At 42.4% G+C, this 23,858-nt stretch overlaps 1 protein-coding gene across 1 annotated transcript in view; it reads right to left on the reverse strand.

Moving 5' to 3' along the window:
* The window catches only part of OLFML2A (olfactomedin like 2A), a 97,185-nt gene that overhangs the window by 29,846 nt on the left and 43,481 nt on the right, over positions 1–23,858 (reverse strand). Inside the window, exons 2-5 of the mRNA XM_073639815.1 lie at positions 21,997–22,260; positions 14,921–15,028; positions 11,651–11,827; positions 7,178–7,442 (exon numbers count right to left, since the gene is read on the reverse strand). Coding sequence (XP_073495916.1) covers positions 7,178–7,442; positions 11,651–11,827; positions 14,921–15,028; positions 21,997–22,260 — 814 coding nt within the window. The remainder of the gene's footprint in view (positions 1–7,177; positions 7,443–11,650; positions 11,828–14,920; positions 15,029–21,996; positions 22,261–23,858) is intronic.

Genomic DNA, 23,858 nt, shown 5'->3' on the forward strand with positions numbered 1-23,858 from the left:
ATGTCTTATATTCTTGGTACTTGGTAGCCACCTTTTGCTTTGCTGACTGCTTTGCACACTCTTGGCATTCTCTTGATGAGCTTCAAGAGGTAGTCACCGGAAATGGTTTTCACTTCACAGGTGTGCCCTGTCAGGTTTAATAAGTGGGATTTCTTGCCTTATAAATGGGGTTGGGACCATCAGTTGTGTTGTGCAGAAGTCTGGTGGATACACAGCTGATAGTCCTACTGAATAGACTGTTAGAATTTGTATTATGGCAAGAAAAAAGCAGCTAAGTAAAGAAAAACGAGTGGCCATCATTACTTTAAGAAATGAAGGTCAGTCAGTCCGAAAAATTGGGCAAACTTTGAAAGTGTCCCCAAGTGCAGTTGCAAAAACCAACAAGCGCTCACCAACAACTGGCTCACATGACGACCGCCCCAGGAAAGGAAGACCAAGAGTCACCTCTGCTTCCGAGGATAAGTTTATCCGAGTCACCAGCCTCAGAAATCGCAGGTTAACAGCAGCTCAGATTAGAGACCAGGTCAATGCCACACAGAGTTCTAGCAGCAGACACATCTCTACAACAACTGTTAAGAGGAGACTTTGTGCAGCAGGCCTTCATGGTAAAATAGCTGCTAGGAAACCACTGGTAAGGACAGGCAACAAGCAGAAGAGACTTGTTTGGGCTAAAGAACACAAGGAATGGACATTAGACCAGTGGAAATCTGTGCTTTGGTCTGATGAGTCCAAATTTGAGATCTTTGGTTCCAACCACCGTGTCTTTGTGCAACGCAGAAAAGGTGAACGGATGGACTCTACATGCCTGGTTCCCACCGTGGAGCATGGAGGAGGAGGTGTGATGGTGTGGGGGTGCTTTGCTGGTGACACTGTTGGGGATTTATTCAAAATTGAAGGCATACTGAACCAGCATGGCTACCACAGCATCTTGCAGCGGCATGCTATTCCATCCGGTTTGCGTTTAGTTGGACCATCATTTATTTTTCAACAGGACAATGACCCCAAACACACCTCCAGGCTGTGTAAAAGCTATTTAACCAAGAAGGAGAGTGATGGGGTGCTACGCCAGATGACCTGGCCTCCACAGTCACCAGACCTGAACCCAATCGAGATGGTTTGGGGTGAGCTGGACCGCAGAGTGAAGGCAAAAGGGCCAACAAGTGCTAAGCATCTCTGGGAACTCCTTCAAGATTGTTGGAAAACCATTTCCGGTGACTACCTCTATAAGATCATCAAGAGAATGCCAAGAGTGTGCAAAGCAGTCATCAAAGCAAAAGGTGGCTACTTTGAAGAACCTAGAATATAAGACATATTTTCAGTTGTTTCACACTTTTTTGTTAAGTATATAATTCCACATGTGTTAATTCATAGTTTTGATGCCTTCAGTGTGAATGTACAATTTTCATAGTCATGAAAATACAGAAAAATCTTTAAACGAGAAGGTGTGTCCAAACTTTTGGTCTGTACTGTACATGCTTCCATGTATACCAACTTATACTCCAGTTCATTTCTTTTGGTTTTAATAATAAAGCCATAAAATATTGAGCTCTCTGTTTCCAGAACGAATGTCAAACTGATTGTGACTTCAATAAAATGGGGTCCAATTGTAGGTTTTGTTTTTTTCAGCTTTGTTGATACTTATTATAACACCTCCAAAAAAACACTCGTTCCCTGTGATCTGCCTCTATTTGGCCACTTTTTCTCTGAAGAGGTGATTTGCATATATAAATCACAAGAGGAGCATTGCATGGCTTATAAGTCACCTTACGCCGGCTTGGCACTCTGAATAAGGAGAAGCGTCACCTCTTAGGTCCCCGTCAGAAGCCTCTCACCCAGCCAAATCAGACCTCTTACTTTGCACTGATGAGGGGCAAATACCCAGAAACAGGTTTCTGAAAATTACGTTTTTGGTTTACCATCTTATCCTAAGGCATTTGGCATGCATTGTTAAAGGATCAATATTGAGTTTTAGGATTGCTTCTAATAGGTGGCACTAGAGTTTCTGTCCTCTTCCGCTCTAAAGAGGCTATTTGCATATTTAAATTCCCAGAGGAGCATTGCATGGCCTATCAGGTTTTCCTACCCTTACTTAGTGCTCTCTATAGGGAGAACGTTTACTTCTTAGACCCCGGGTATAAGTACTAAGATAGTGCATCTGCTAGGGGGTCCAGCATTTAAAGGGACCCATCTTAACTGAAAGGGAAGGAGCAGTTAGCAATCACAATGGAATATTGGGAAATTAAATGAGGATTAAGGAGAGACAAAAGGAAGGTTTGTTGTATCTGCTACATCTTAAAGAAAGAATTGAAGATATTTTCTTTTTTATTGCATCTCAAGAAAGATTCAAAAGCCCTGCAGGACACCAGGTTAATCCCGCTGGAAAAACAGCATGCTTTTCTTTATTTTGGCAATTTATATTGCTATGTGTGTTACAATATGCTAAAATTTACAATCCTAAAAAAATGCACCAATTTGGTCTTTAAAAAAGTTATTTTGCTTGGCTGATGATCACATGTTGACCACGGAGAAGCTAAACACCTAAAAAAACTTAGGCATGAATACTGCATAGGGTCAAGAGCCCAAGTATGTGAGAATTAGACAGGGTCATCCACATTCCAAGAAAACATCAATATAGAAGACGATAAATGTTATTATTGGAATAATCCGATACTTAAAGGGAACCAGTCGGCACATTTTTAACACATGGAAGTACGGTAGTCTTATGGCTTAATAGGTGCTTGTCCCTTAATAAAAATGATACCTTTATTTTATAGAGATCTGATGTACCAGACATGAGAAATTTAGACAAATTAGGCTGAAAGTGCACTGGGGGTGGGTCAATGCACATGGAGTGCTTCTTCCAGGTGCACTGACACGCCCCCAGTACATTTCCAGCCTGATTTGCATATGGCTTCAAAATTTCATAATACACCCTCCTACCGGACAAATTAACAAGAGCATCTTTTCTTCTATCCAAGGCTTACATTTATTGTGGGCAGTGATCAACTGGTAGTGTCTTTTAGCTGTTGATGTGTGGCGCCCCTGAGGGTTCAGTCGCCACAGAGGTACTGCACCTCACCCAGAGGTGTGGTGTCTCCTTCTCTAAGGTAAGGAGGGAGTGCTGCTCAGAACCCCAACACCTGCAGTTTAGGAAGCAGTTTAGGGGAGCACTGTTGAAGGAGGTATAAAATGTGAAGCCATTTTAGGGAGGAGAGGACAGTAGTGAGAGGACAGTTCAGAAGAACAGTCTGGGAGCAGAGTCTCAGTAGGAGCTCTGCTCCACCACTAGGGCCTAGTGTCAGAGGCCCAGAAGGGGAGCAGGGAGTAGGCTCCGTTCTGTTGAAGGGATCCTAGGGGGTACGGCGAGTGCAGGACGGCACCCGTAAGCCCCAAATCTATCAGAAGACAGAGGGGTCGTAGGCCGCAAGAAGGGGACCGGCCCCTGGCCCAGTCGTGTACTTCAGGTCTCGGCTGGAAAAACCGGAGGCTCCTGACTTATATAGTCAGTTGCTGAAGCCTCGTTCTAATCCCCGTGAGGGTCAAGCAGGTCTGTGAAGTCCGACGAGACAGGAGGGACTTCAGAGCACCCGAGCGGGATTGAGAGTGGGAAGCGCAGGGCAGGAGGGAGAAAGACCCAGCATGAAGACGGTCTAGCTAGGAACACAAGAAAGTGGGGTTCTGTCAGGTACGCCTAACCTGCCTGAGGAAAAACTGAACCCCTGCCTGGTGAATGCAGCGCGACGTGGGAGGCTGACACCTGTACAGTGCACCAGTGGAACTGTCATAAGAACTGTGAGTAAAGACTCAGATGACTGCACCGCACTGCCTCCGTCCATTCTTTAATCTGCGCCATCGTCCCCTCTCTGCACTACAACACCCAGCTCAACCACCATTTTCCTACACTGCCCTGGAGCTAGCTCTACATGTGGAGAGCCACACCACCCCTGCTGCCGTAACACCAGCTCCAGAGGACTGCTCCGCAGCGGCGGCTCCTTATGGCCGCAATCCACAAGTGGCGTCACGAACACTTAAAATCCCTTATAAATGTCCCCTTTTACTGACCGCCCTGGGTCACGGGCCGGGCCAGCTACCGTGATACCCCTCAGAGACCGGAGGCCCGGCTGCCAAGTACCCCACGGCCCAGGGGGCGCGTCAGAAGCTTTGGCCTCCAATACTTTCAGCCCTTTTAAATACTATTCTTTAAAGGAGTTGTCCACTAATCGGTCAACCCCTTCTGATCCCTATGTTTGCCCCCAGTAAAATAATAATAATTATACTCCCCTACGGTGCTGGCGCTGATCAAGCGGTGTCAGCATTTGCTCTCCTGATGCTCACGTCACATTGTTACATCACGCGAGCTCCAAGAGAGCCAATAAGCGCTGGCTACGATCTCCCCACCTTCGGACGTATCAGACATCAAGAAGAAGTGAGTTCTCAGCCACAATTCTGACTTCTTCTGTCTGATTCGTCCCAAGGTAAGGAGAGCAAAGCCAGCACTGGTTGGGCGCAAGACATAACAATGTGACGTGAGCACCAGGAGAGCCAGTGCCGACACCGCTAGAACTGCGCCGGCACCGGAGGTGAATATAAGTGTTGTTATCTTACTGGAGGAAACATTCTGATTGAGAAGGTGTTGTTTGAATAGTGGACAACCCCTTTAATACAAATCTTACCATCTCAAAAGGCTCAGACTAGTTTAAAGAAGAAAAGAAGCTATACTCTCCCTTAAAGATCCCCGTCGCTTCCATTCCTCCACTTACCTGGTCGCTGCAGATCTCCATACTTCGAAGTCCAGTCTTGACACATCGGAAAAGGCACAAAATGCCCACTTGGCCATTCAAAGATTGGTGGAGCAGGCCTTTCCTTCTATTTCTGATGTGTCGAGATGGAACCAGGAAACTGAGATAAGTTGGAGTCGGATGCTAAGAGGTAGTGTAATAGTGTAAGAAAAAAAAAACTAAAAAAACATTAGATATTAGGTCAGACCTAAAGCACTGTTTATCCCAATATAGTTGGTAAATTAAAGGAACTTTAGAGCAAGATTGAATTTTAGAGTCAAAGGACAGAAGACGTTGGAAGAATAAGATGTTTCTACACAAGTCTTGTAACTTCTAAAAATGAGCAACCCTGGTCCAGCGGGCAGGTCTGTATTCCATGGCCGCTGGACTGGAGACCTAAAAACCTCTTACCTGATGGCTAATCTTTTGATTAGCCAACCTGATGCAACGTTATGACACATACACACAACATCATCCATCATGCCAATCAAAAGAGGGGCTGGGGTTACCATCAGGAAGGAGGCACTTCACAGAGCTCCCGACCAGTGACCACGGAATACTGACCAGGCCACTAGACCATGGTCCTGCGAATGTAGTCGCTCATCTCTAGCAACTTCAGCTTTCTACTCCAGATAGGTGCTTAACAAGTTAATGATTCTTGCACATCCTACTCTTCCAGCTCTATAATCTCTATGCGTCTCACCCACCCGCGGTCAGCATACAGTAGAGGCGGCAGACTATTTTCCATCAGGATCTCACACGAGATAGACCACAGACAGACAATAGATGGTACATAGTAAAATGCGCCAAGCAGCTGACCACAGCTCTGGAAAAAAAACATCTGGGAATTTGAAGAACTACCGCCCCCTGAATAATCACAATGGAGGTTATCATTAATGAGTTGTGCACATAAACTCCCTCTGTTTTACACATGACATTTCTAATATTTCGAGGCTAACTCTAAATGACTGCCAATGGCTTGAAAGTAACTTGTACATCTCTGTGTAATCCATCAACCACCCCTTTATTATAGTTTCAGACATCAAGCCGGGAAAGTAAGGTAAGAGTCATCCATTGCCAATAACCCAAACAGTCCAAAAACTGGAGAAGAAGACCTGGTGATGAAATGATTAAATATACACAGAGGATTATATGCTTTCTAGACACTATCAAATTTTCTAACATCCTGCAACATAGCAAAAGCCAGAATAAACTTATGAATTTGAGTGAAAAGTAGTAGGGAGATCTAGGTGACTACTATGGACTCTATGACCAAGCGTAAGATTCAGATATTGAGCCATTTGGGCTTATGACCAGATACGCTATATGGAAAAAGTATTGGGACACCTCCACATTGCATCTACAAGAACCTTTGTGACCACCTATTCTACGTCCGTAGACATTAATATGGAGTTGGTCTCCACATTGTAGCTGTAACAGCTCTCACTCTTCTTTCAACAAGATTTTGGAGGCGTCTGTGGGAATTTTTGCCCCTTCATTTAGAAGATCATTTGTGAGGTCAGACCCTGATGTTGGAGAGAGGGTCAGATTCACAATCTCCATTTTAGTTCATCCCAAAAGTGTTGAATCGGGTTGAGGTCAGGACTCTTTGTGGCCGATCATGTTCTTTCTCACCAAACTTTTCCAACCATGTCTTTATGGACCTTGTGCACTGGGCACAGTCATGGGGAACAGAAAAGGACCTTCACGAATCTGTGACAGGGCACATGTTTGTTACCATGTGATAGAGTGCCAATCCCATCTACCATAAGTAATCCCCTCTGAATGGGATTAAAGAAAACACATCAGGAGTATAATAAGGACTTTATAGGGTAACAATAGTTGAGGGCAGAGGAGTACTGCTCTTGTTCAAGTGGGCGCTATATCAGGGTGAACAGGGCTGAGCAAGCTTATAGATTATTATTTATTAAAGGATAAGCTTCAATTGCATGCTATATCTATACTGATGCCATTTCAAGAGATTGGACCATCTATTTTGTTGAAAGTTCTGCCTTAGAATTTCCCCAAACTGATCATACAAAGTTGGAAGCTGCAATTGTCCAAATGTCTTGTGCTGAAGAATGAAGATTTCCCTTGACTAGGACTAAGAGGCTGAGAGGGACCCTTGAAAAACAAGTCCACAGCATTAACCCTCCTCCACCAAACTTTACAGAGGCACAATACAGTCAGGAGGCTAATGTTCTCCTGGCTTTCACCAAACCCCGACTCGTCCATGAGATGCCAGAGAAGTGTGATCTGTCACTGCACAGAACACGTTTCCACTGCTCCAGAGGCCAGTGGTGACAGCTTTTCACCACTCCATCCAACGCTTTCACTCCATATGTTCACAAAGTAATCGTAATAACTTTATCACAATAAGAGAGCTGGGCTCTACATACCTCTATTGCTTGAAAGAGGGTCTATCTCTTCAGACCTTGTAGCTTTGTAGTAGGTGACTCCTCGTATGACCACCGGCTGTTGATGGACAGGAGATCTAGGTCTTGGTGTAGGTTGAGACGAGACTAGTTTGGGTTTGCTGTTATCTTTCTTAGGTTTCTCTGCTTTTTGTGGTTTCTCCTTCGAGACCTTAGATGAAGACTTCTCCCCAGAATTCCTCTTATTGTTAGTGTATTTAACGTCTTTTACTTTAGCTCCTGCTGTGTCCTGCGGCAAGAAAACTTGACTGTAAAAGGGGAATTTATAGGGTATACAACTAATGGTTTACTCTATATTTAATTTACATTGGAATTATAGTTTCTCCTTATTACCTAATATTATAGCTCCATACAAGTTGTGAGTTTGACGGATTTGTACTTTGGTACCCATTGAAGCCTTTAGGGCCATACTCGGGTATGCGTCACAGTGGTATGTTTCATTCGGAGCCATATAATGAGATATTTTCCCCTTTATATATTGCTTTTGGGTTAAATAAGGATGGTGTTTTAGCATACCGTTCTCTTATGTGAATGATGCCTTACTCCCAGTATGGTACTACCATGTTAGACAATATCCACTGGACATAGCCGTGCTTCCTACCTATCGGACACACACCTACCTTCACAGAAGGTCCGTGAGGCTGCTGCATCTAGTTAAAGAATGAAATAGGAGGTGGCTATTCTCTCTCTATTCACTTCCATTGTAGTTATGGAAAAATGTGCTTGGTTTTTTCAGAACTTCCATAAAAGTGAATGGAGGGAGCTGTAGGCATGTACAGCCATCTTTCCATTTAATCTCCACCAGGATGTGGTGGTCATCATCTGACTTAACAGCTGGGATGGTGAAAAAGGGACCCACATCTGTCAGAAAGCTTTGGTATATCTTGTAGATATGCCATAAATATCTAAGATGGGAATACTCCCTTAAAGAGGATCTTTCACTGGATTTTCTAAATTTAAACTGAGTACATCCTCCAACTGTCACTGCTCCACTGATTCTGGAAAAGTTTTTCCTTTTCTTCTGTGCCCCTCTGTTCCAAAGTTATACCCCCTGGCAATAATAATGCAAATATTCCCTTTAACTGGGTGTATACCACAGAACTTCTCTGTGGGTGTTTCCTTTTTCTCCTCTGATGCTGGCCAATCAAAAAAAGGCCACACCCACAGAAAAGTTAAGTGGTACATGTCCAGTTGCTTGAAGAGAAAATTTGCACCATTTCTGGGGGGGGCATAACTTTGGAACGGAGGGGCACAGAAGAAAAAGAAAAACTATTCCAGGATCAGTGTAATAGAACAAACTGGAAGAGGTACACATTTAAAAAAATACAGTGAAAGGTTCCCTGCAACCACCTAATAGTCCATACACATTCAAAGCACAAAGAGTAATTGTATTTTTTATCCCATAAATCAATAGTATACCGTACTTAACAATAATCAACTTTGTAAAACATCTTATCAGAGAAAGTTGCTTCTTTCTCCTCCTGGACTGATCATTTACCCTCAGTTCATAGGTAAAACCTGTACTTAGTGCAAATAGATTTCCCCATTACTGAGATAGGAGATGGCAGTTGGTGCTTTTAAAATTCGATGGGGAGGAGGGGAGCTAGAGGCAGACACATACATTCTGCTGCAAAGTTCACCTAAGAAGACAGTTATAGTTCTCCATAGAACTTTATGAACACCAACTGTCATCTCCTATCTCAGTAATGGGAAAATCTGTAGTCTCAGAGATTTTGCCTGTGAATTGAGAATTATCAGAATCAAAGATAGGTCTAAAATGAGAAAGAAGGAGATTTCTGTAATAAGATAATTAAACAGTCTCTTATTTTCATGTGTACTATTGATTTATGAAATAAAAATTAAAATAATGGTTGTGTGTCACCCCAGGCCTGGATGCCACAAATATTAAAGGCTGTGTCTGAGAGCAGGAGGGAGGTTCCCTGGTCAGGGACCATTAGCATACAGCACCTCCTGTCCCAGGCCAGTAGGGGGAGCAGGCTGCCCCTATAAAAGCTGGAACTGGGGCAGGGTTAGAGAGACCAGAACCCACAGGTACCCAAGGCCCGAGTCGCAAGCCATACAGGCAAAGTACACGGCCAGCTCAGGGACGAGGGCTATTACACCACGAAAAGGAGAATAGTCAGCAAGGGCAGAGAGAGAACGGTAGGCCTTCACACTCACCCTGACCAGTGGGGCTCGCCCGAATGCTCTCAGATGCCCAGGCCCATTCCTAACCGGTACTCCTGTTGGGTCAGTAATAACATCTGCAATAAAGACTCTGGACTGTTTGAAGCGGACTCTGAACTCTTACTATTGCGGCCTGCACTATCACCCCCAGCATTCACCTACTCTGCCCTGAGGCTACACTCTTCCCGTGGGGAGTTATCCTACCCCTGTGCTGCACACCTACACCAGCCTCAGTGGTCTGCCTTGCAGCGGCGGACATCCCTGACCGCAATCCACGGGTGGCGTAGTCGGACATTCCAAAACACTGATAAATAGACTGCCACAGCATTTGGTCTGACCACCCTGAGCCACGGGATCGGGTTGCCACTACTACCCCCAGCATCGCACAGAAACCCGGTTCCGGGTGCCCCACGGCCCAGGGGGCGAGACAGCTTCACTTTTACAATATTTTTTTATGTTACTTACCGTCATGGTGGAAAGTGTTGGCACCCTTGAAATTGTTCAAGAGAATTAAGTATTTCTCCTAGAAAATTATTGCAATTATACATGTTTTGTTATATACATATTTATTTCCTTTGTGTGTATTGGAACAAATCTAAAAAAAAAACAGAGAAAAAGAGGCAAATTGGAAATCATTTCACACAAAACTCCAAAAATGGGCTGGACAAAATGGTTGGCAACTTTCCAAAATTGTGTGTAAACAACTTTGTTTCAAGCATGTGGTGCTCAATCAAACTCACCTATGACAAGTAACAGGTATGGGCAATATGAAAATCACACCTGAAACCAGATAAAAAGGAGAGAAGTTGACTCAATCTTTGCATTGTGTATCTGTGTGTGGCACACAAAGCATGGAGAACAGAAAGAGGAGAAGAGAACTGTCTGAGGACTGGAGAACCTAAATTGTTGAAAAATATCTAAAGGTTACAAGTCCATATCCAGAGATCTTGATGCTCCTTTGTCTATGGTGCACAACATAATCAATAACTTTACAACCCATTGCACAGTAACTAATCTCCCTGGACGTGGGCGACAGAGAAAAATTGATGAAAGGTTGCAACGCAGGATAGTCTGGGTGGTGGATAAGCAGCCCCAATCAAGTTCCAAAGAAATTCAAGCTGTACTGCAGGCTCAGGGTGCATCAGTGTCAGCGCAAACTATCCATCGACATATGAATGAAATGAAACGCTATGACAGGAGAGCCAGGAGAACCACAGTGCTGACACACAGACATAAAAAGCTAGACTGTAGTTTACCAAAATGTATGTGAGTAAGCCAAAATCCTTCTCGAAAGTGTCTTGTGGATAGATGAGACCAAGATAGAGCTTTTTAGTAAAGCACATCATTCTACTATTTACCGAAAACGTAATGAGGCTTACAAAGTAAAGAACACAGTACCTACAGTCAAATATGGTGGAGGTTCAAAGATGTTTTTGTTTTTTTTGCTGCCTCTGGCACTGGGTGCATTGACTGTGTGCAAGGTATCATGAAATCTGAAGATTGCCAACTGATTTTGGTTTGCAATGTAGTGCCCAGTATCAGAAAGCTGGATTTTCCTCCTAGGTCATGGGTCTTCTAGCAAGACAATGACCCCAAATATACTTCAAGAATCTCCCAGAAATGGATGGAAACAAAGCGATGGAGAGTTCTAAAGTGGCAACAATGAGTCCGGATCTAAATCCTATTGACCACATGTGGAGAGATCTTAAAATTGCTGTAGGGAGAAAACGCCTTCACATATGAGAGACCTGGAGCAGTTTGCAAAAGAAGAGTCCAAAATTCCAGCTGAGAGGTGTAAGAAGCTTGTTAATGGTTATAGGAAGCGAATGATTGCAGTAATTTATTCCAAAGGGTGTGCAACCACATATTAAGTTGAGGGGGCCAACAATTTTATTTATTGGGGTTGTGTGTGATATTATGTCCATTTTGCCTTTTTTTCAGTTGTTTTGTGTTGTTCCAATACACACAAAGGAAATAAACATTTGTATAAGAAAACAGGTGTAATTTCAATAATTTTCTGTTAGAAATACTTCATTTTCTGGAACAATTTCAAGTGTGCCAACACTTTTAGCCATGACTGTATATGGTGACCCCATATTTAACAGTGAGATCTCTTTTGGATAGTGGGACATAATCTACACAAAGAAATTGAAGAAATACCAACTCCATGAAAATAAATAAGGCCCTTTGTTGATTGAAGGACCCCAATGTTACAAGGAAACAGTGCTGCCCACTACTCTTTATAATTACCTGGACTTTATTTTCTGGGGCATCTTTTTGAAGCAGTTGGTATCCCAGGTTGGAAATCTCCTTCTTGATACTCATCATAATGTCGGAATAGTTGTCATACTTCTTCATCTGGTTAGAGAGGTTCACGACACTTTCCTTCATGAAGTCATTTTCTCGGGTTAGGTTTGTTTTGATTGTCTGGAATTGTGAAATAGAAGGTTTTATGACAGAAGTAACACCTAACCTGATACATTCATCTCATGTTATATCTTTGTCCTTAATTATAGGACTCTCACTGCTGTGTGACCTCCGCACTAGAAGGACATGGAGTCTTTGCCATACTGTTTGCATTTACCATGTGGACTCCATGTGTGCAGGGGAATGACAAGGTGCATTCGGCAAATACTGGACTTTAATACATTTTGTTTTCAAATTGTTTGAAGAATTATTTATTTTGCATGTTTATTACAGTAAATCATACAGTGGGGGAAATAAGTATTTGATCCCTTACTGTTTTTGTAAGTTTGCCCACTGACAAAGACATGAACAGTCTATAATTTTAAGGGTAGGTTAATTTTAACATTGAGAGATGGAATATCCCAAAAAAAAATCAAGAAAATTACATTGGATAAATTAGATAAATTTATTTGTATTTTGCAGTGAGAAATAAGTATTTGATCCCTCTGGCAAACAACACTTAATACTTGGTGGCAAAACCCTTGTTGGCAAGCACAGCAGACGTTTTTTGTAGTTGATGAGGGTTGCGCACATGTCAGGAGGAATTTTGGTCCGCTCCTCAGATTTTGAGGCTGTCGCTTGGCAACTCAGAGTTTCAACTCCCTTCGTAAGTTTTCTATGGGATTAAGGTCTGGAGACTGGCTAGGCCACTCCATGACCTTACTGTGCTTCTTTTTGAGCCACTCCTTTGTTGCCTTGGCTGTATGTTATGGGTCATTGTCTTGCTGAAAGACCCAGCCACAACCCTGGCGGAGGGAAGGAGGTTGTCGCTCAGGATTTTACGGTACATGGCTCCATCCATTCTCCCATTCTCCCATTGATGCGATGAAGTAGTCCTGTGCCCTTAGCAGAGAAACACCCCCAAAACATAATGTTTCCACCTCCATGCTTGACAGTGGGGATGGTGTTCTTTGGGTCATAGTCAGCATTTCTCTTCCTCCAAACATGGCAAGTTAAGTTAATGCCAAAGAGCTCAATTTTTTTCTCATTTGACAACAGCACCTTCTCCCAATAACTCACAGAATCATCTAGGTGTTCATTGGCAAACTTCAGACGGGCCTGCACATGTGGCTTCTTGAGCAGGGGGACCTTGCGGACACTGCAGGATTTTAAACCTTTAAGGCGTAATGTGTTACCAATAGTTTTCTTGGTGACTGTGGTCCCAGCTGCCTTGAGATCATTAACAAGTTCCCCCAGTGTAGTTTTAGGCTGATCTCTCACCTTCCTCATGATCAAGGATACCCCATGAGGTGAGATTTTTCATGGTGCCCCAGATCGATGTCGATTGACAGTCATATTGTATTTCTTCCATTTTCTTACTATTGCACTAACAGTCTCCTTCTCACCCAGCGTCTTACTTATGGTTTTGTAGCCCATTCCAGCTTTGTGCAGGTCTATGATCTTGTCCCAGACATCCTTAGAAAGCTCTTTGGTCTTGCCCATGTTGTAGAGGTTAGAGTCTGACTGATTGAGTCTGTGGACAGTAGTCTTTTATACAGGTGACTATGTAAGACAGCTGTCTTTAATGCATGTAACGAGTTGATTAGGAGCGTCTAACTGGTCTGTAGGAGCCAGAACTCATAATAGTTTGGAGGGGATCAAATACTTATTTCTCACTGCAAAATGCAAAAAAAATATCTAAATTTATACAATGTGATTTTCTTGATTTTTTTGGATATTCTATCTCTCAATATTAAAATTAACCTACCCTTAAAATTATAGACTCTTGATGGCTTTGTCAGTGGCAAACTTACAAAAACAGCAATTATTTCCTTCACTGTAATAGAACATCTGTATATTTTACCAGTCCATTACCCTTGTATACATGTATCTGTGCATGAAATTTTGTGATATCATAGTGTTAAAATATGTAATACTGTATAGTAATGCAGGTACCGTAAACCTGTTTGAAGGATCTTAAAGAGTTTTTACAATCTAAGGGTATGTCCACACAAATTGTCATTATGCCTGGATTTTGGACCATATTCTACTCCAAAATCCACACCGAAAAAACTTTAAAGCAGATAAGTCATGGGGTCAAAAGTGGCCATTTTTTACTCTTATATTTATTCCCACTGGCCCCCTGAGTAATAAATTTTTTTTTTCAAATTCGCCATACAGTTCCAGAGATACGGGCCTTTCTTATTTAGTGGTAATCCCTACATTCTGTACAATGGGGCGTGGCTCACAGGATCCTCTGGGGCGTGTCATTAGGCTGCTTTGCATTATTTACCATGAGCCACGCCCCCAGATAAAAAATCACAAAAATGATCACTACATAAAAAGGCTCAGATCTCTGGAACCGTATGGCGGATTTTAAAAATACAAAAAAACGACATACTCAGAGGAGCGGCACAGTGTCATACACGTGTTTTTCAGGGCAATTCAAGTACATGCGATTTACGGCAAATCGATTCACAGTAAGTCTAATTTGGGGGGAAAATTCAGCAAATTAAAATTTTAACCCTGAACTGGTGAGGTGGGGTTTGCCACACCCCAGGGAATTTTTGTTCGGCTGTCATTCATTGAAAAATGCTGGTATGAGGATACACTGGGGTATAGGAAACCCCACATCACCAGTTGCGTGACAAAAACCCCACCTCACCAGTTGAGGGTTAAACTATTTGCTCATCTCTAATATTGGCCTATTTGTTGATTTTTTTTAAACTATAATATTGCTTATTGAAAACTCAGATTTTATTTAATGGGAGATCCCTTGTTCGGAGCTGTGTAGCTTGATCGTACGGTCTAAAATATGTTCACCACCTGTGCTGCTATTCCTGCCATTAAGCTTTGTTTAAAAAGGTGCAGAAAGGGTTTCAAAAATTCTTGCACATGGTGACTATGTCTTTAAGTAACCAAAAACAAGATAAAAACAGTATTTCTTAGCAAACTGTAAAAGACACACAGTGAGGAGCAGAACATTGCAACACTGACTTCTATTAAACCGTAATGGATATCTCTTACTCATGGTATACAACCGATATAAAGTGCTCATGTGTTACACATCGGACCAGCAGTTATGTAGAAATCATACAGGAGCAACTAATATACCTCTTCCAGAGTGTTCATCTGGGCCACCACTTTATTGATGTAGGAATGCACTTTCATCAGGTCCATGCTGTACAGGGTTCCTTCCAGGAGGTCGACCATAGACTGCAGCTAAGAAAGGAAGACAAAACCCCAGACAGTCTTAATCCGTCATACGTCATCCCTGCTCAGCCATTAAGTAACGGTAAAAGAGCATTAAATATTGTGAAAAATACATTGATTATGCTTCTGTCTCGTGCACACTGCCCAGCTATGAGTCTGTGCATTGTCATAAGCAGCTCTGCAATTCTGTATGATAGAGCAATACCTGACTGCTCCTCTATGTGCTAAAATCACAGGCACATAGAGGCCAAGTATGAGCCAGTACTAGGGAGGGTTCAGATCAGTGTATGCAAAGTCGATCATTTTTTATCCAGAATAAAACATATTTTTCATCCTTTTGTCCATTTTTCATATCTGTATGACATCTGAATGGGATCCGGTATTTACATGAACCTCTTAATAAATAATAAAAAGGTCAAATATAGTTTCCTATGTTAATATCTGTAATGGATCCATGCAAAACGCATGGCATACGGATGGTAACACGCATGTGATCCGTTTTTTATGCCGCCATTGACTTATAATACAGATCACAGTAGTGCATGCAGTGATTTTTTCATACGCCAACCATCGGTCCGAATGTAAAAACGTTCATGTGAACTACAACATTGACTTGTAATGGTCAAGCTGCTGTCCGTATGCTGCCTGTTTTGCATACGGACTGTATAGTAATGAAGGTACAGTAAACCTGATCTTAAAGGGCTTTTACAATCATCCAAATTTTTATTGTGCCTGGATTCTGGACCATATTCAACTCTAAAATCCACACCAAAAACAAATAAATAGATAAGTCATGGAGTCAAAAGTGGCCAGTTTTGGCTCTTATTTTTATTGCCACTGCCCCCCCGAGAAATACATGTTTTATTTTTTCCAAATTCCCCGTATGGTTTTAGAGATACGGGCCTTTCTTATTTAATGGTAATCACTATCGTCATTACAAGTGGGCGTGGGTCACAGGATCCTCTGGGGTGTGTCATTAGCCTGCTTTGAATTATTTCCCTGTGAGCCACGTCCCCCACAGATCAGTTATACACTCATCTGAACGAGGCCTTAGTCTGGTTTAACAAAGTCAGAAGACCCAGCCTGGCCGCCAGGTCTCCTGACCCAAATTAATGGCCCCATAGGTATATATGAAGCGGTTAGCTCAGGTCAAAAGACCTGGAGTTGGGCAGGGTCTTCTGATCCAAGCACTGACCATAAACATGGACTTTGTTAAACCAGCCTCTGTGCATCAACCCCAATAGAAGTACCTTTTATGGTCATATTGCTTGGACCAGTATACAGTACTCTCTACATATTGTAATACGACCATATGCATATAGTCTTATGTAGCACTTTCTAACTATTGCAATATGGCTGTGTGCACCTCGCTCTTCTTTTACTAGAACCATCTGATTAAAAGGTTGATATAAAGTTTCATCTTTTGGAACGTACCGCTTCCCTGCCCCAGCCTCCTGTTTGTCAGGGGGCGGTGCTCTGCATATGATTGACAGTTCACCCCAGAAGCACGGTGCAAACTGTGAAACTCTCAGCTGCTGAAGCAAGGACACTGAAGCTGTTTGGATCGTACACTCCAGAGATCCATCCAGTTTTACATTAGTGCTTACAAACTCTATTTATAAAAATCTTGTACGCACTGACGAATCAGAGTTATGATGGTGCTCATTGTGTGCATCAATAAATAAACCCTATGCCCTGCGCCATATAGACATTTTTTTTGTTTGACCTGTCGGGAGTCATCCAAATATCATCTTTCTTTCCAGTCCCATCATAAGTTCCAGCTCTGCCAATTATTTGATATGAAAAAGTAAAAAAAGAATATTTTCCAGCTCATAACATTTAGTGAGGGCTTGTGACATTTGCCACTCTTTGATTTCAAAGACTTGTTTGTAGAGTCCAAACATCGGATGGTTATTACTATGCGGAGAAATTCATTAACGTGCTAAGACTAAGGATATTGCATACAGTATCGTCACTGGCTTATCATCTTGGTCAAGTAAGGAAAAACAGCGCCTCTTCCATGCATTGGGCATGTTAGGTATTACAGCTAATTCACTTAAATGAAGATAGGATGCAATACCACTCATGGCCTCAGAGTAAGGGTGGCAGTGTTTCTCGGAAGAAAAAAAAAGCTGATTCTTTTCTTTGCAACGCTGGACAAGCTTTTTTTTTCGGAATTAGCAAATCCAATCAATATCAATGAATACATTTAGATTTGAGTAGCAGATCGACTGAATAATTAATGCTATAGAGCAATCGGTTCTCAAGACTATGACTGGGCTGTCAGGATAGCAATTTACTGGATGTTTGTTTTCATTCCCTGAGTAGATGGCACAGACAATAAGCCGCAGATTTGTAACTGTCAGTAAATAATATTGCAAATACGTCAGAGTCCGTAATAATTCAGTGACATATTGATCCGTTAATGGAAACACTGCGCATTTGCTTGAATGATAGATCAATAAATGCTGGAAGTTTAATGGAGAGATACAATCATCCTTATTGCTTTTCCATTATCTTAATTGGTAAGTTAACTTTAGTAGTTTTTTGTTTATTGACAAAGACATAAAGCTGCTAATAGTTGATGGGGATAAAGGAGCAGGGTTCATGGTTGGCAACACTTTAAAAGTTTTTTCGACAGACAGGCTTTGCGCCAGCCACTTCATCTAGCAGATGACAGGGGGTGCCTTGGCCTTCATATTTTAACCTTTATAAAAGGTTCAGGAGTTATGCAAGGGCCCTTGGGTTGTGTCCACAGAGTGGCTGCTGGCCAGTAGAGCAAGCTGGCAGAGGATAGTCAGAAGGCCTGGTCAGTACTAAGAAGTTAGGATAGGAACAAAGTCATCAGACAGTAAAATAGTCAAAACACCAGCCGAGGGCAGCAGCAGGAAGCAAAATAGGTGAGCAGGAGCAAAGTAGCAGGAGTGAACCAGAGTAAGTAAAACTTATAACTGGTAATTGAAGACAGGGAGCGATGGATGTAAATAGTGTGAAGCCCTATCCATGGCTTTCAGAAAGGAGGTAATTAGAAAACTAGGTTCATGAATTAACCCCCAAATTCCCTGCCTGGACAACTCCACATGTCCCAGAATATTAAACAGAACTACTGCATTGTTAACCCGCATCGCCCACAAGAAAAGTGTGGCACTGCCCAGCAACAAATGCAGAAGCATGGTTAGCAAGTTGAGATGTGGATGTTTCATATATGTTCACTTAATATATCTTTTAGCTCAAAACAAGATCATGGATTTCTTGATGAGGTTTTAGTTTCCTCTTTGCAGGGTCCAAACCTGTTTTTGGACAACAAAGATGGGGAAAACACAGTCTCGGATCTTTGCTTTCCTCATCGAGATAAGCTAGACCTTCTTATGCTCCATGTCGGGCTTTGTAAGTAGCCCAGAATGCCCCAGGTGTTTATTTCCTAGGCCTATATAAGGCCTCCCAAGACAAGTAGGACTTTTAGGTTGCCTGTGCATAGTTCCTGTCCACAGTCTCCAAGAAGCCTGTGATTTCCAATCCTTGAGTTACATCTGCGGCTTTGAGTACCATTGCTAACTGGCTAGATCTCCTAGACGTCTCCTATCTGCCTGCGGCTTCCATGGTTTTATGACATTGTAGTTATTGCGGAGTTCTGTCTGCTACCTGTTCCCGGTCTTTCAGGACCTCTGCTGCGTGTCTGGCGGTTTACAGGACGTCTCCTAGCCGCTTGCAGCTTCCATGGTATTTGGACTTTCTTGTTACTCCGAAGTTTTGTCTGCTAACTATCTGTGGTCTTCATGATGCCTCCTTTCTGCCTGCAGTTTCTAGTCCTTGAGTTTCCAGTCTGCCTGTGGTTTCTAGTAACTCTGCAATCTGTCTGAGGTCTTCAGTAACTCTGCAATCTGCCTGTAGTTTCTAGTAACCCTGCAATCTGCCTGATGCCTTAAGTACCTCTGTAAATGGTCTCCTGTCTGCTATCAGTGTCCTGCGTGCCTCACCCGCATGGTACACCAACACACGTTGCCCGTGTGCTAACATGGACCTTAGGCTTAGAGGACCCACCGCACCCAGGGAGCCTGCGTTATGTAACAGGCACACAAGGCAAATACTTGCCTGAGTTGTGTGGTCCTTTGACCACACCAAGAAGTTGGGTCGCTGATCATGTGTTTTGTCAACCACCACTATAGTAAATGTCCAAAGTACGTATGTGGGAAAAAATGGCCACCATTTTATGGTCATCATCAACGAAAGGTTATTTTAGTTTCAGTAGATCCAGCAAGACATGATAGGAACGCTTACTTGAGATTGTATGTTTTGCACTTGGCTATAAATTAGACCCAGTTTCAATTAAACTAGTGAATGTAGTGTTTGGAGTCCTGGCTCAATGTATTAAAAGATAAAATAGGGGAAGCCTCAGGGAGTTTTCGCAGAAAATAGAAATTTTTCATTTGCCTGGGATAAACCGACCATCCCACAGCCCAAGCACTTTCCCATGACTTCCTATGATAGGGATATAATTAGCTGGTAAGGATATACATAAGTCATTTTCCTCAAACAACGCCCGGAGCTGCTATTGATTAGCATTTTCCATTTTGTATAACAGTAGGAGTGCGCCTAAAAGCAACATCTAAAATCATTTCCTATTAAAATCTGAAAGTACCTTGGAGTTGGGTTCTTGGGTAAAGTCTTAATAATCTATTCCACTATTTGGAGATTATCTAGGTATCTTATTCTAAGCGACAACCACTAATAATCACTATTCTTGCTCTTATGGGGTTTTACAAACCCTTTTACCAGACCATGAATGACATGCAAATCGGCATACCATAGAGCACACTTGCAACTTTCATAGGTTAATATCCAAGAGGCTACTGTCTGAGTTGCCGAAAACATGTAACCATAAAAATATATTGACCATGACCTTTTTTCACAGCCACATTCCTCGACACCCTATTATCTGTCGCCTGGATGTGCGTTTGAATGTCCTGTCTAATGACAGAGCATCCACGTGCAAGAAACTTTCCAGAAATGCTGACGTAAGAGAGGGTATGTCGGCACCAGGGACATTTGCCAGTCCTTCTAAGAGTCGAGTGGGTATCTAATTATTCTGGGAGCCTCCCAAACTTTCCAAGATAGTTGAAAAGTATGTCATAGAAGTGCGATGAGTAGCATTGAAATAGTGGTCGTCATATTTTGTGGTTCCTTGGCTCCTCATCAAAATCTATAACAGGGGCCCTCACTTACCATGTGCAACTTATATTACTGATATTTAAAGTTGGCGCCAATCAGTTCGCAAAAACCTGGTCAAGGTTAGTAATTGGTGGCTGTTGGATGTGTGACAGAGTCACCGGTATGATATATGAGGGGAGGTATGTGTCACGCAGGTTGCTAGCCTGTGTGAACTGAAACCAATAAACTTTCTGCCAGCATGTTATATGCTGGGAGTTAACTCTTTTAAAGGGTGTGGTTTAATGGGAATGACATAGAGATGGGAGGGAAGTCATTCCCCATACCTCCACCTCAGCATGTGGCTGAGCAAGGTTTAAATGTTCAGTCCTATTTTTTTTCCTGTGTTGTGGTTTGGAGATGCAAGGTCTCCAGACTGGGAGAGCTTCAGCTCAAGACAGAGCTGAAGGCTAGGACTACAACCTGTGTGGCCGAATCCCATACTCATATGGACTCTACTATCGTTTATTGTTTTGTTTTGTCATTTTGCCAGTAAGGCCGTGTTTATTTTGCTGGAGTGCAGAGCTTTATGCCATTTAATAAAGCCTGCAGCGAAAACCCGGGTTCCTGAGTCTAATTCCGGAAGCGGCCGAGCGAGTCGTCTTGCTACAGGTGGGAGTCCTGATGTCATCTCCACTCATCTTTTGATTAGCCAGCCTGGCGTAATGTCATTGTTGTGGTGTGATCCACATATGATATCATTCTGGGCTGGCTAATCAAAAAAGTGCCAGGAGGTAGGAGGCAGTTCTCAGCACTCCCATCCGATGACCATAGATTATTGGCGTGGCCAATGGACCGGTTCCAGCAACTTGAAAAGCAACAACTCTACCGTTGTCTTGTTATTAAGGAGAGGGAACTTTAGGCCTCCTTACACATGGAACATTCTCCTGCACATGGGTAACAGTAAAATATTCGACCAGTATTTCTCTGTGGGTAATCTCAATAGACTTGGTACACTCTGAAAATCTAAACCCTTTAGTGGAACGTATCTTTGTTCATACGTTTTTCACCGTAAACACATGGTAGTCCATGGCTGCTTGGTATTGACTTCATTACATCCAAGACTCTCAACTCAGGTTGTCGACTATTCTTTCCAAGTTTCCTCCACAAACAAATCTGTGAAAAATGAAGGTCATTAGGGTCCTGTCAGTGATGGGAGCTCTATACAGTTTTCATAGACATCACATACAGGACCATAATGGCCGAATTTCTCACTGTCTGAGAATGGAAACATGTATGATTGCAACCCTTCCTACCTTGGCAGGGCGGTATCCAGAGGTTCCTCAGCCATTCCATGACTTATTGATACCATAGAGATTTTTTCTTATTATAAGTACTACATTTATTCCTCATCACTAAGAAAGTTAAATAGTAAAGTAATAAAAAAACGGAGCCCAAAAAATCTACATAAGTCAAATAATATTGTGCAATTGTGTCCCAATTTTTTAACATGAAGTTGGACTGTAACTAATATCTTCTCATTTTATTAAAAACATAAAGATGAACATGGAGGTGAGAAGGACATAGAAGAGAGAGGGACCAAGAAAATAGGGACCTCATCCCGTTTGTTCATTCCAACCGGACCCTCATCCAGGGACAGGAGGACTTGGGATGCCTTCAACCGTAGCCCAATATTGTGGGACAGAAAGGGATTTTGGGAAACTGCCCAGGTTTATACTACTTTTTAGACAAGATAACTGGATTCCCCTCTCCACTATCCCCATAGTGGCCACATAGTTGGTGGATATAGAGACAATGATAATATAGGATACCTTAAACAACTCCGGAGCCTGTTTCTTCATTTTCTCCATCTTCCATTCATTTTCACAAGGATTAAGAGATGATGGTGGAGCAGTGCATGAACACTTGCAATCAGACCCAGAGCTGACTGTTTCCACTGTATAATAATCCTCCACCCGCATATTGCCGTCTTTAATACGGGCACAGGCTTCTTTACTTAAGGGTCTCATGATGCATTTGCATCGACAGTCCGAACCTTCTGATATCATGCGCACGTGGTCTGTATCTCCGAAAACCTGGAAAACAAAAAGATCTGAAATAAATAATTTTTATAAGAACTCTTGAAAATAAGAATAGTAGTTAGTTGTGATCTTCGTTACATGGTAGAGTGGACATGGTGGGCAGTGATTACCGTAGCTCCACGGCCTTGCAGGACTTGGACACTGGGGTCAAACCCAACTAACGACCATGAAGCTCGTATGTTCTTCACATGTTTGTGCTTGGCTCCATTTTCGATAAGTAAGTCGTCCTATTTCCATGGGTATAAATAGACACATGGAAAAATACCACAACCACAGTGCTTGGGATCGAGGATGAATTATAGTGAAAGAGGACTTGTTAGATAAATATGTATTTTTTGTTACCTTGGGTAAATGCCGCTGTTCTCCTGAATCTGGAAAGGTTTTTCTTTTTTTCTTGCACCTCTCCTTGCCCTTCCTTCTTTTTATGTAAATCTAGTCTTTGTTAGCCAAGTGGGTGTGGTACCTAGATTATCTGGAACACGCCTAGTTGGATAAAAATACTAGATTTATATATTGGGAAGAGGAGGCAAGATCTCAGGAATGGAGAGGAGCAGGAAGAAAATAAAAACATTGCCGGATTCAGGAGAACAGCGGCATTTAGATCAGGTAAAAGTAATACATATTTATGGAATATTTCAGGTCTTTTTAAAGCAAGTCTAGCGCTCCGTTTTTTCATCCATAGTGATGGTATATTTTCTAATTAAACTTTTTCAATGGAAGCATTAACTTGAAAATTTCCCAAATTGGTTGAAAACACAATAGACATTCCATGTTTTCCTTTAACTCACGAAGCTTATAGAAAAGACTTTTGCCAAGCGCTATTGTGCAGGAATTATGTCATTACAGTCATTTACTCATATTTTCTGACCAATTAGTACGAAGCATGAAGCCGACTGGCAGCTGCGTTCCTTGCCAAACAACAGACAAGTAATGAGCGTCTAGGATCTCGTCTACGCTGGACAATGGCATTATTTGTATTGTGCCAACTTCCTGCACAATTCTGAACTTGTTCATCATTTCAGCTCAATCAATTATCAATGCTCCGTTTTGAATCAAACCGACCATTGGGTTGTCAAGTTTTTTCCGCTCTGTTTGGTTAGAATTTTGAACATTTTCCTTTTCCTGGCCTGTGTAACTCTTTTCCATAGAGTTCAGATTTAATGGGATATTCCTGCTTTAACAAATAAAGATTATTCTTTGCATGAATTTTACAAGACTTTCAAGATCTCAGCATGAACACATTCATCGTAAATTGACATCTGTGTGACAGCGTGGCAAATCAGGGATGTTCATGGGCGGAGCCGATTTTTTGGCGCGAACATGTCGGAACCCCAAACTCGAACACAAATTTAAAATGCCGAACAAATTTGCTCATCACTAGTCCTGATGACCACCTCTTACCTGGCTCTTCCTTGGATTATTCTGCTAATGTCACATGTAAGCCATGCCGCAACCAGGATATTGCGCCAGTCCAACTGATTAAACGAGGAGCCATGGATGCCATCAGGTAAGAGGCGGTTCTAAAGGATTGCTCTCCAGCAGCTACAGATTACTAATGTGGCCCCTGGTCTGGATCCTGACAAAATGATTCC

This window comes from Phyllobates terribilis, unplaced genomic scaffold, assembly GCF_046119375.1.
Source record: "Phyllobates terribilis strain yellow unplaced genomic scaffold, ASM4611937v1 Scaffold_7__3_contigs__length_470593459, whole genome shotgun sequence".
Classification (NCBI taxonomy): Eukaryota; Metazoa; Chordata; class Amphibia; order Anura; family Dendrobatidae; genus Phyllobates; species Phyllobates terribilis.